This window comes from Paroedura picta, chromosome 11 (genome assembly GCF_049243985.1).
Source record: "Paroedura picta isolate Pp20150507F chromosome 11, Ppicta_v3.0, whole genome shotgun sequence".
NCBI classification, from domain to species: domain Eukaryota; kingdom Metazoa; phylum Chordata; class Lepidosauria; order Squamata; family Gekkonidae; genus Paroedura; species Paroedura picta.
The window spans coordinates 12,317,501-12,330,941 of record NC_135379.1 but is presented as its reverse complement, the minus strand read 5'-3'; the positions used below and the strand labels follow the sequence as shown (position 1 = coordinate 12,330,941).

General features: G+C 41.1%; 1 protein-coding gene across 7 annotated transcripts in view; it reads left to right on the top strand.

Moving 5' to 3' along the window:
- CCDC7 (coiled-coil domain containing 7) overlaps window positions 1-13,441 on the top strand; it is a 92,123-nt gene that overhangs the window by 48,424 nt on the left and 30,258 nt on the right. For all 7 annotated transcript variants that reach the window (XM_077303228.1, XM_077303229.1, XM_077303230.1 and 4 more), the window contains 8 exons: window positions 372-491; window positions 2,663-2,788; window positions 3,414-3,533; window positions 4,824-4,949; window positions 6,676-6,795; window positions 8,645-8,734; window positions 11,603-11,722; window positions 13,153-13,266. In XM_077303228.1, the coding sequence (XP_077159343.1) occupies window positions 372-491; window positions 2,663-2,788; window positions 3,414-3,533; window positions 4,824-4,949; window positions 6,676-6,795; window positions 8,645-8,734; window positions 11,603-11,722; window positions 13,153-13,266 (936 nt within the window). The remainder of the gene's footprint in view (window positions 1-371; window positions 492-2,662; window positions 2,789-3,413; window positions 3,534-4,823; window positions 4,950-6,675; window positions 6,796-8,644; window positions 8,735-11,602; window positions 11,723-13,152; window positions 13,267-13,441) is intronic.

Genomic DNA, 13,441 nt, shown 5'->3' with positions numbered 1-13,441 from the left:
GGATGTCATTCATCCCAGAATCTTTCTCACTGGGTCCTAGAGTTGAGATCTGTATCTTTTAATAGTGGATAACAGTTTTGTAACCTGGAAATAATCCTGGGGCATTAAAGTTGAATGTACATGGTTCTTTATCAGCAGTTTCTTTGGCTGGCCTATTTGCATATTATCTACTCCTGATTTCCTGCCTCAATTGTTATAATCATGATTCATTAATCAAAACAAAGGTATGGTTACGATAAGGTGCTTTTCCTTCTTTGTTTACTGGTCTTAATTTTTTCACACCAGAATATTATTCTTTTATGGGATGTAAGATTAAAAATAATAAATTTATACATTTTACTTTAAAATTCTGATCTTTTTTCACTTTGTAGAGGAGGAAGTAAATGAGCTGTCTGAAAAAAGGAGACTGTTAGTTGCTGAACTGGAAAAAAACCTGAATGATTTGCAAGAAGCACAGAATCTTGCAGTTATTGAACCAGGCAGTAAAAATGGTAAATACAAACTTTTAATGTTTCCACTAGTTGTCAGGATTGTATCATACATTAGTCAGACCATGCAGTCATCACACCAAGGATTATGCAGACGGAGGGACAGGGCTTTGTGGAGAGAGGTGGCCTAGTTTCCATTGAATTTGTTTGACTTCCATGGTGCACTTTGGTATGCAACTGAGAAGCCAAAATATATGATTCTGAATCCAAACATTATGATTACCAGGGGCACAAGGAAAGTTTATCTAGCCTCATTAAAGAAATATTGCTTTCATGTAAGCAAGTAACTGTCAGTCACGTACATAAAAATAATGTTGCCGTTCAGGACAACATTGCAATGGGGGCAAAATACACCAAACCCCTGTTATAGTGGTAGTCTTCCCCAGTAGAGATCTCAGAAGGATATAATGTTCATTATCCATCTTGTTGTGCAGCCCCTCATTGGGACTGTGTAAGTGCAGGCCAGCCACGAAATGCTTTTTCTAGCTTAAGCCCTACAGAGGGTGCTACTGCCCCAACACTGTGCACATGCCTGTGGCGTCCCACTGAAATGCACACATGATATGGGTGGAGTGCCCCCTCACCCCTCAGTTCCTCTTTCACCGCCGTGAACAACAGTCGCTTCTGCTGAAGCTCTTATGATCTTCTCATGTGGCCTCTAAGGCAATATTCTGGTACCTAGATTTTAAATACGTAACTCCCAAATGTCAAGTCAATTAGGCCACGAGATCCGATTCCATTGGCCCTGAACAAGGTACCCTAAGGTGTCCTCCACAGTTTCAAACGAAGAAAAAATGAGAAACAGAGAATCTTCCCTCACAGGAAGGCCATTGGAAACTATTGCTAAGCATAATTAATGCAAATCCTGAAAATCTGAGACTGTTTAAAACACATGGCGTTATATAAATTAAAATATAAACAAACAAACAAATAAATAAATAAGAATCTTGACCAATGTAGCCCTTGAGAGTCTTAATGTACACTATAATAATCCACTGAAACCCCCATTAACCCCCACAAAGAACAAATAGAAGTTTTATATATTATATAGGAATTTCACTTTGGTTTTGGATCCCATCTCTCTGGGGATTGCTGTAATGCTGTGATCTACTGCTTTAAGACTTGTTCTTTAATCCAAGCTCTCTTTTAATATCCAGTCCTACAGAAATGGGTGAATGGTTTTCCTGAATGTGGCTGTCAAGTTGTCATGGAAAAAATGCTTAAAGTATTAGAGTTTAGTGAGAAGGGACAGGTGTAGATATACCTTAAACTTAACACTTAAGTTTCTTATCCCAAATGCTCTTCATCATGCTATAAATTCTAATGAGAAGGCCCTTTGTGACTTCTTGTTTCCATCCCATTTCCAAACTGATCAATGTGGTTGCTCAGACAAGTTAAGAATGTAAGTAAAGACTGCTGGATCAGACCACTGCTCCATCTATTCCAGTGTACTGTTTCATACAGCATCCAAACAAAATAAAAAAAATCTCAAGTGATCTAGAACATGAAATAAACAGGGCATAGAAGTGGAGGCCCTCCCCTGTGGTTTTCTGTATATGTTAACCATATCTGGATTCTTGGCTGTTTCATTATGTAGATCCCAGTGTGTTGGGAACCTTGGGTATAGCATGGTGTGTGTCTGTGTTCCTCTCTGTGGAGGAATTTCTTTCCTGCTCTAAAACTAATTCAGTGTAGGTCCTGAAAGTCTCAGAATATGTGGACAGAGGAGGCAAAAGAAAAAGGTAGACCTTTCATGATGGCAGCACCTAGTCTCTTGAAATTATGTTCCCTTTGAGGATTATCTGGCAGGTTTCCTCCTAAATTTGGAAAATAAACCCCTCTTGTAATAACCCGCCTGCTCAGAAAGGTTTTTGGTGCTTTATTCTAGTGTTTAAGGCTCTTATTATAGAGGTTCTTATTATAGAGGTGCTGCTAACTTCACTCTTTTGTGTGTATTTATTGTGTTTTTAATATATTTTGTCAATTAATTGTACTTTATTGTTTGTTTTGGGCTGCAGCCATCTTTAAGAATGCAGAATAATAAAGTGGGGCATAAACATTTAAATAAACAGGCATTGCATCATTACCCTGTGGTACAAGCAAAATGTAAGGTATAAAATACGTAATTTTCAAAAAATATATATTATAAGTGAAATGTATTTCCATTTTCGTAGACGAAAAGATAAAAGAGCTAACAGAGCAGAGCGAGCTGTTGGCTGCAAGTCTAGCAACAAACTTACAAGATCTGGAAAGGGCACAGGCTTATGTTCCGGGTCTAGGAGAAGAAAGCAGACTTCAGCGTGAGTGCTCTTTGACTTTTCATGCACTGGAAATGTCACTGATAGATCACAGTCTGCATTTTAAATACTTTTTACAGACAAAGCTTACAAATGTCTTGTTGCATATTAACTGTAACTACTTCAAGGGTATCCCTCCAGGTTAATGATCATGCATATGCACAGCTTGCACTGTTCTCATGAATTAACACTCATTCTTTAAAACTTCTCTTTTTCAATAAAAATTAATTCAGCTCACTTCAGAAGCAGCTTGCTTTTTCTAAGTTTTCCCACAGGATTCTCTGAGTCTTTTAAAAGCAAAAGTGGAAATAGTGGACAAGGAAGTTTAATCTTTCAAATTCCAGATTGTAGCTTTAATCTATAATTTTCTCATATATGTCATAGATTTTTTTTATTCCTAAAATCCCTTAGATTCAAGGTCTTGTTACACAGTACAAAGTCCCCTCATGTAGCCCTTTTGCTGCTAATGACTGTATTGTGTGGAGAGAAGCAGATTCAGGCTTCCTCCCCTACATTGTTTTCCATGCCCTCTAAAAGACACTTGGAATTGCTCCTGGTGCCATTGCAAAAATAATTTGAAGCCTTGTAAGTAGTAATTGTATGTTCTTCCTCAATTTTTCTCACATAGAGGAGAAAATTAATGAGCTGTCAGAAGAAAAAAAGACCTTGCTTGATAATCTGAAATCAAATCTAAAGGACTTGCAAGAAGCACAGGCTCTAGCAGCAGTCGAACCTAGCGCTGTGAATGGTAAACAACTTTTTTATGTATATAAACAAATTATTAGTATTATATCATGTGTGAGTCATACCATCTACAGAACTAAGTAGTAGTCTTGCTTGCCTGTCTTCTTGTCTCCATCCTGTTTCCAAACTGACCAGTGTGGTTGTTCAGACAAGGGGTCACAGAGTTAAGAACTAATATAGTTTTATTTATTTGATTTATATCCCACCCTCCTGGTTAGCAGGCTCAGTGTGGTGTACAACTATATGTATTCAAGGCGTGAACTTTCGAGTCTGAGGAAGAGTGCTTGCACTCAAAAGCTCACACCTTGAATAAATCTTCGTTGGTCTTAAAGGTGCTACTGGACTCTGATTTTATTGTGAAGGGCTGAGTTTCAGGCGACTCTGCTTAAGCTACCCTGTTGCTACTTCCAAACATCTGGCAAAGTTGTCTAGCGATGTTTCCAGGCGGCCGTCCATCAGGAGGTGGAGCTGGGTGTTATCCGCATATTGATGGCACCCAAGCTCAAACTTCTGGACCAGCTGGGCAAGAGGGCACATAAAGATGTAAAAGTTGGGGAGAAAAGCACACCTTGCGGCACTCCACAGTGGAAGTGGTATCGGTGTGATTGTATCTCCTAATAGAAGCTCTCACTGACCCTGGAGGAAGGAGAACGGCCATTGGAGCGCTGTCTGCCATATTCCAGTGTCAGAGAGGTGGTGAGCCAAAAGCTCATGATCAGTTAAGTCAGATGGTGCCATGAGGTCCAGTAACACAAGCAGGGCTGACCTGTGTTGGGCTAGCTGTCTCTGGAGGCTGTCCATCCAGGAGACAGGCACCATTTCCACCCCATAACCAGGTCAGAAGCAGACTGGGATGGTTCCACAACTGGCTTCCTCTAGGTATGCTAGTAGTTGGTCCACAACAGGCTTTCGACTACCTTCCCCAGAAATGCTACATGCAAGATGTGTCAGTAGTTGGCTGATGTTTTTTTTCAGTAGTGGGCAGACTACAGCCTCTTTCAGTCCCTCCAGGAATTCTCCCATTGTAAGGGAGAGATTGATAATGTCCCAGAGACGTCCTATCTTCTCATCACTCCTTTTAAGGTGCCATGAGGGGCAGGCATCTAGTGAATTGTGTTTTACTGTTTGCTTGGGACTTGAATCACCTGTGACAGCTTAGGTTAATGAAGTGGGAATAAAGATTTAAATAAATAATGCATAACTGTTCTGTTGTATATTTATTTGTGGTAGAATAATGAATATGAATGCAGTTCTGAATATATACTAAATGTGCGAGCTATTTCCATTTCCTCAGATGAAAAGATAAAAGAACTAGCAGAGCAAAGAAAGCTGTTGACTGCATGTCTAGAGACAAACCTCCAAGAGCTGCAAAGGGCACAGGGTTATGTTCCAGATCTAGGAGAAGAAAGCAGACTTAAAGGTGAATACCTTTTGACTTGTCACTCAGCGGAATTGTCATTCTTTATTTAAACCTTTATATTTTGCCTTTCCTTGAGGCTCAAGGCAACTTCGAAACCACAATTTAAAACATGCAGAACAAAAGAAAGCCCCCAAATACCACCATATATTGGCAGGCTCCAGTCCTTAAAAGCCCCCGGAAGTAAAATGGCTTTGCAGTACTTGCTATAAGTTTCTAGACAGTAGTCCCCTCAGCTCCCCACAGAGCTCTTTCCACAGAGTGGCAACTACAATAGAAAAGATGTGGACTGTCTTAAACAGAAGAAGATGAAGTAAATTGTCGCCTGAGGATTGAAACTGGTGCATTGGAAAATGTTTAACTCATGTTCTGCATTATCAAGATCCTCCACAAACAGAATTCTTAAAATATAGGTTGGATCCAGCAAACCATCAGTGGAAGGTACTGATAGCCATGGATCATCCTCTCCTTCCACTCGCCCACAGAAATGCTGAAGGGATAATTCTGAGTGAATTGATAGGTGTTGAGTGACTATTGTGCTAATCTAAGTCATGCATCTCTCCAGGGCAAGGAGGGGTAGTAGTCAGCCAGCTTGTCCAGCTCGTGTCTTGAAAACTGCTTTGCCAGGCCTCTGCCTGACTGGCATCCATCTTGGTTCACTTTGGTCCAAGCAGTGTCCTTCATTTATAACACTGGGGTGACACCATCTCCACCAGGCGTGGTAGTTAGCACCATATCTGTAGACACCTGACCTGGCCACTGTGATCCATGCAGTGTTCACGTCCATACTAGACTACTGCAACTTGCTTTACACTGAACTACCCTTGTATCTGATCCAGAAACTTCCTAGCTAGAATCCTCTGGGACCTAAAACAGTTTCGCAGGATCTGTAAAATAGAGGCCTATGGTTGTGGCCCATAGATCAACAACAAAGCTGGCCTCCCTATTCAGAAACTATATCGGAACAACATCAAATGCCAACGAACTAGACCAACACAGCACCCCTCCCCATACTGGACAGAAGATAGTTGCTCCTGAGATTTCAAACATAATTTAATAACTTGATTAATAAGTTTTGATTGATATATGTTTTAATAGTTTATAATATGTTGTAAGCTGCCCTGAGCCCATGGGGAGGGGTGACATAGAAATGCTGTTATTATATAATAACTAGTTTCAAAGCCCCTTTATAAAAAGGGGTTTTGAAAGGGGAGAAGGCGCGTGAGTCCGGCAGGAAGGGAACCCCCAGCAGCCGCGCTTCGCGCGACTGCTGTGGGTTCCCTCGGGCGGCGGTCTGACGCTGCGAGAGGCGCTTCGCGGTTGCTCAGGCTGGGAATCGGAGGGACCAATCGGCAGGCGCTTCGCACCTGCCGATTGGTCCCTCCGATTGTCTGTCGTGAGGAAGGGTCCAACCCGGACCCTTCCTCATCACGGACAAAGCCCACCTCTAGGGGGCTTAACGAATTATTTAGTCCGTGGCGCCCGTGGCGCCACGGGCTGTTTAAAGATATTATTATTATATCAATAATAATAATATCAAGAATAATGAATAGAGTGTTTCTGGCTTTTTAACCTATTAGCTGCCCCTCAGCAGGAGGAGGGATCTGACTGCTAACACAGTCAGTGTTCAATAGGAGTTACTCCCTAATAAGTACATATAGGTCTGCAACCATGATGATCAGATGTATTTAAGATTGTAATGAGAACTTTGAAATGACCATTTATTCAGAGATTGAACTAAATGAACAAACTGAGAAGAAAAGAAACTTGCAAGAGAGATTAGAATCAAATCTGAAAAATCTACAGCAGGTGCAAATGCTTGCAACTATACAACCAGACAGTATGAACGGTAAGAATAATGTCTTAAATTTTTATTAGATAGGAACACTGAATTGCAAATTTAATTAACCAGATTTGGCAGAATGTACAGATTATGCAATAGGTTTCAAGAACATCATGATTAGCTCACCGAAAATATTAGCGTTTAGTTAAAACTTATACTTTTTTGTTTATACAATAATTTGACTTTGCATTACACTATTTTCCATAGCAGCAGACTTTGATTTGCAGTGGTTTGTGAGAAAAGTTCCTAAAGCTAGTAGCTGTTGGCCTTTTATTTTCCGGCTTATTTTAACTGCTTACAGCATTTTAGGTCTCTAATGCACAATCAGGTAGGCAAGAGTACTTAGGCCTTTTCACTGTGATCTTATTCAATACAGAAGGCACGATATTGGTGGCATGGCCAAATACACTCTGATACAGCTTTCTCAGCCAGCTGTACTGGGTAGGATGAACTAGAGAAATGGGAGTGTCAGAGCTCAAATTAACCTATTGTCTCCTCTTTTTCCCAGTGGATAAAGGCCAAACTAGATGGTACTTTTTAAATGAGTCAAATCTGGGGTCCCCTGATCAAACTCATATTCCACATTGCCATATGGAAGCTGTGGGGAACCATTGTTCAACCATTCCAAGGGACTGATTCAGGGGGAGGAGTGGCTTTGACCCTGTCTCCCATGCTGTGTCATGACCTGAAACCGTCTTGGCATGCTATCTGCCCTGGTAGGCTGCTTCACATGCAGTATTCAGTGACAGAATGTTCCTCCATGCAGAAACTTATTCTGACATGGAAAACTTGGTATCAGAGTGATAAAATATGTGCTGGGAACCTTGTGGCATTCTTTAAATTTATAGTCTGCCTTTCTCACTGAGGCTGCAACATCTAATATGCAATGCTAGGATTAAAGCTATCTGAAACTAGACATAGAAACTAGACTAATACAGAAAATAGTATTAAATAGTTTACAAGGCAGTTGCAATAGGATAACCAAACAGTAAACTGATAATGTACAGTGGTATAGTTCACAATCCTGTTTCCTTTATTAAAAGAACCCGACTAATATTGTAGACATGTTCTGTCATTGGAGCCCTCACATAAGTGGTACAACCCAGGTGCATGCATATGACGCCTAGGACAACAAGGCCTGTCAGTTTCTTTCTACTGTATCTTCCTTTCTTTGTTGTTGTTAGGTCCAAAGTCATGTCTGACCCATCCTCCAGGCCTTCCTCTCCTCTACCATTCCCCGGAGTCCATTTAAGTTTGCACCTACTGCTTCAGTGACTCCATCCAGCCACCTCATTCTCTGTCGTCCCCTTCTTCTTTTGCCCTTGATCGCTCCCAGCATTAGGCTCTTCTCCAGGGAGTCCTTCCTTCTCATGAGGTGGCCAAAGTATTTCAGTTTCATCTTCAGGATCTGGCCTTCTAAGGAGCAGGCAGGGCTGATCTCCTCTAGGACTGACTGGTTTGTTCACCTTGCAGTCCAAGGGACTCGCAAGAGTCTTCTCCAGCACCAGAGTTCAAAAGCCTCCCCCCCAAAAAAAATCAGAGATATAGAAATGAATGTACCTTACAACAGGAAGCTATATTGGTTTGTATCTGCTAAGTTTGAAGTTTTCCTCCATCATAAGGAGGAAAGTTTCAGTCTTTACTGGAATAATGGTGTCCAGAGCTAGTTTATTTTACCCTCTCTGCATTACCTCAGCCCCCAACAACCCATTTGCAATTGTTTAGTATACATGATTATACTGAATGTTCAACAGACAATATATAAATGTTAAGTATTATTATTGACAGTTACCAAATGCTATTGCTTATCTGTTTCAAAATTAAGTTGTGAGGTAACTTGACATTGTTATCATAGAGCTTAAGCTACAAGAGCTAATTGAGGAAAGAAAATATCTGACTACAGAATTAGAAGCTGCTGGGCACGTTATACAAGAAATACAACATGGTGAGTATAGAATAAATTATCTTGATTTTAAAGAGATCGCATTTCAGCACATTGTAGAAATGTTTGGGCCTAATTAAGTGCGCTAGACTCAATGGCATTTTGTATTTTTAATACTTTATCAAAATGAGTTCATCTGACATGATTAATCTGGCAATTTTAACGTTTTCGCCTAGTCTCAAAAGCAGAAATCTTGTAACTGGTTACTGTATTAGCCCCTCAGCACCGATACAAGGGGGTTTAAACTAGGAATAGGTACAAACTGCAGTTTGTTTTGTGGCCCATGGTGTTGTTGGTTTGTGAATCATGAACTGTCAGAAACCTTTCAGGGCTGCACAAACCCGTTAAGTTTGGTTCATAATATAGTAGAAAAGCCCCCCTGACATGCTGGAGCGGCCTTTCTCAACCTTTTTACCATTGAGATACCCCTAAAACATTCTTCAAGCTTCAAGAAACCTGAGAATTGGTGCATTCATGCCAAATATGGTTGGGAAGCATAGCTGTATCCACACCCGCCCAGGGTTCCTCCCCTCCCTCCCCCCCAGGCCCATCATTCGCCATTTAGGGGGTGAGTGGACAGGTCGACATGACCATATATGGTCATATCACCCAATAAATGTTTAACGAATTTTAAAACTATATTTTAAAAATTAATTAACTCCTTCTCATTCAAGAAAGCATTCCATGGCTTTCAAGAAACCCCAGGATTTCACAAATCCCTGGTTAAGAAAGCCTGTGCTAGAAGCATCAAACTCGCCAATTTTTGGCTGACTCTCCTCTTCCAGCCATCCAAATTTGGTGAGGATTAGACTTACAGAGCCTGAGTTGTGGTTCCCCAAAGAAGGTGCCTTCATGCTCCATCGTCCCAATGGACTAAGGTCAAACTAGAGAACTTGTCTGTAGAAACTGAAGGTAGGGGGCATTTTTGCAAGCCAAGCAGAACCAGTGCAATGTACTAGTGCCCAGCAGAGGGATGTACTTAAAAGAATTGTACATTTGAAAATAGGAGGGGCTTGAAGACAATGGGAGCCAAGAATGCCAATTGATTGAAAATACATTACAGCACAAAATACTTGCAATGAAAATACAGAGTGGATTTTCATCTAATGTCTTTGGGCTAATAAATTGCTCTGGGACTAGAGTAACAGGTCCCAGAGTGGAAAGGCAGTCCCCCTCCCAGGAAAGACAGTCCCTGGGAAGTAACAGAAATAGGCTCCTGGAACTGAAATTACAGCCTACCCCTATTAGAATGACAGCCTCTGGGAATAGCAGAAGTGTTCAGAAGTTGGAATGGCAGCCTCCATCCCTCCAGAATAACAGTCCCTGGGAGTGGAATGACAGCACCCCCCCCCCCATTAGAATGACACCTCTGGGAGTAAGAGAAATGTCCTCCTGGGGCTGGCAAACACTGTAACCCAGTGGAGCATCCTCAAAATGCTCCCAGGCCCCCTCAGGCCCAAAGACTCTGGTCATTGCCAACCCCTAGGTGAAATTCCTGTTTATTCCAACTACCATTAGTTGAACACATTGTCCAGGTCAGAGATGACCTGATTGGAATTGTACACATGCCCTGGAAAGAGCATTAGGCCTGGGCAGTACTACTAGCTGCGTCTTTGGAGAGCCCTAGGAACAGATTGGCAGAAAGAGGCTCTGAGATCTCTGTTGATGCCCTGCTAGAGTGAGGCTCTGGTGGGTTTGCAAGATGGCTTTGTTGCTTGTGGACTCAGGCCTGTGGAATGAGGATGGTGATCATGGAAGATGTCCTCCATGAGAAGCACCCTTTGCATCTACTTTCACTAACAATCAGGAGATATATTCCCTTCTGCTCATTGTTAGCCAAGAGGCAAGTTGGCTTTGAGTCCTGACACCATCTCTACACAAGCCAGGAGGCCGTGTTCCCAATAATAATTATGTGGGTTTTCAGCCCAGAAACCCAGTAGCGAACTCCTCTGCTCAGCATGATCCAAAAGGCAGTGTGGCTCAGAGCCCTCATGCCACCCCCACACAAACCCCAGCTGGGGGTAAGGAATGTTTACAATCCAAAGGATTGAGAAATAAATAAAAGCTTTTCTGCTTTCCACAAGTTTCCTGCCTCTCAGATAGAGTCTCTCTGTAACTGCAAACAGCCAACAAAGGAGAAAGTGTGGATATGAACTAGAGTTTATATAGCTTTCTGGCCTATAGTACAGAATGGGTACTCTGTTACTGGCAGCCTGTTAACCTTTGGAAGTGCCCTATTAGCGTCTCCAAGGCTGGAGAATTCTGCCTCCACTGTTGCTGTGGAGTTTTCTAAGCAGTTTAATTGACTGTTGCCAGCTGGTCTGCAAAAATGTAGTCATTCATGAACCTCCCACAAACTGCACTAAAAATTCATGGGAATTTGTGACCATAGTAACAATCATAAACGTTGCTTTACAAACCAGCCCTGATTTGTCATGAACTTGAGTTTGCAAGCTGCTTTGCGCCCATCCCTAGTTGAAGCATAAATTCCTATTGGCTACTCGTTAAGATCTGCAAGATATTGGCACTCCGTTTCTTTTCTGAATCAAAACATTTGTTGAAGCTGTCAGAGAGACCCTGGAGCATAGTCAGCAGTTCTCTACGTGGCCTTAGAGAACCCATATTTAGTAGATCCTTACTCTAGATGATTGTAGAATTTTATGATATTGTCACTAACTAGAGTACTTTAATTTTCAGAATGATTTCATTCAGCTTCTTCTATTTTCATGTCATTACGGATAGGATATATTATTTTCTTATTTTTAAAAAAGCAGCAGTCTTTAAACATGTTTCTTCATTTTATGTGACTCCATTCTTGTGAGGATATTTGAAAATATTATCCAAGAAATTCTCAAACATTTCTGTTTATAGAAAAGGAATTAAATGAGCTGTCTCAGAAAAAGCAACTTTTGTTAAAGGATTTGGAATCAAATTTGAAAGATCTAAAAGCAGTCGAGGCTTTAGCAGCTGTTGAACCAGGCAGCATCGCTGGTAAGTACATGGTGACTTCCCAGCTTTTTCTGCATGGGTTTCTTTTGTAGGTTGTGACCCCATACTGCTTTGTTTTATCTCCTGATTTCCACATGCATTTTTGTGTCTGGGTTTTACCTGGCTTTTTGTCCTGCCACCTTCAGTCTACTATTCAATTATTGGACTGTCATCAGCATTAAAACATTTTCAGCCAGTGTAGTGTAGTGGTTAGGAACATGGGCTGTTAATCTGGTGAGCCGTCTTTGATTCCCCACTCCCCCACATGCAGCCAGCTAGGTGGCCTTGGGCTCGCCACAGCACTGATAAAGCTGTTCTGAGCGAGCAGTAATATTAGGGCTCTCTCAGCCTCACCTCCCTCACAGAGGAAAGGGAAGGTGATGGTAAGACTGGGGATAGAGACATAGATGAAAGTTAGAAATTCGGAGAACCTGCTTAAACTATCTTTACCACACTGCAATGGTAAGTTGCTACCATTTTGGGAGTGGTCAATAATGACACCAATGATAACAGCACCCTCAATTGAAAATCCTCATTATTCACATCAGAAGAAAATTAATCAGAAGAAAATTAATTGATTCTGTACCTGTGAAAATGCACAAGGAAAGCAGATGTGGAGAAGAACCCTGCCCAAACCAGTTCTCATGCCTGTGGATTGACTCCCAAGAAAATCAGGAGGAACTCAAGCATGTGGGAAAGTTCTCAGGCTGTCATAACAATAGTTGCAGATGGGTTAGTATGCAACAATAAAATAGAAAATAAAAAGACTATCAAAATTTACACCAGAATAAACTTTTATGAGTCAGAGATCACTTCCTTAGATATATCTGATAAAGGAAACATTGACTCATAAAAGTTTAGGGCTTTTGTTGGGCTTTGCCGCACCAGATTATGATGCAGTTTGGCTTCTCAACTGCATTATTTCCTTATCCCTTACAAACAGTATTGTTTGCAGGTCATTGCTTTCTTGTCTCCCCCCCACCCCCCATTTTTCCATACTTGGGAAATACCAACATGGGAATAACTCAGATTCAAACCAGAAGGACAAGTGGCGATAAATAGTTTGTAAGGGAAGAGAAAGGGGTAGGGTGGTGTGGTGGAAATGGTACAGTTCAGAAGCTGACCTGGTCTTTAAGGTGTCACTGGACTGCTGTTGCATCTTAGGTACTTATAATTTAGGTTTCAATCAAGTTTATGGTCATGCCGAAATAGCTTTTCCATGCCCATAGAAGAATTTTTGCATTAGCACCTGCATAAGTGCAATCTAATAAACATGGTGCATGTATCATTAAAGAACATATTAAATAAATACTAAGTATGATTTACAATGTTTAGATAGTGTTACATACCTATTACAAAGTTGTGTTGAAATGTAGTTATTTCAGAGAATATTAACATTTAGGTACAAAGTTACCTGAAATAATGTATTTTAGAGCACAAACTACAGGAACTAACGGAACAAAGAAGGCATTTGGCTGCAGAGCTAGATACAGCTTTGCATCAGATAGAAGAACTACAGACTCGGGATGAAATGGTAAAAACCCCTGGTACGTGCAAGACAAACTGCCTTAACTTTAAAGATTACTAATCTGCATTTTGCTGAGGTGTCGTAAGGCCAATTGAAATGAGTCTGAGTTTTGTGAGAAATGCGCTATAGATTCCTAAGCCGTTTATTGTCAGACTTTATTGTAACAACACGGTTACATCTGGCAATGCTTCCTT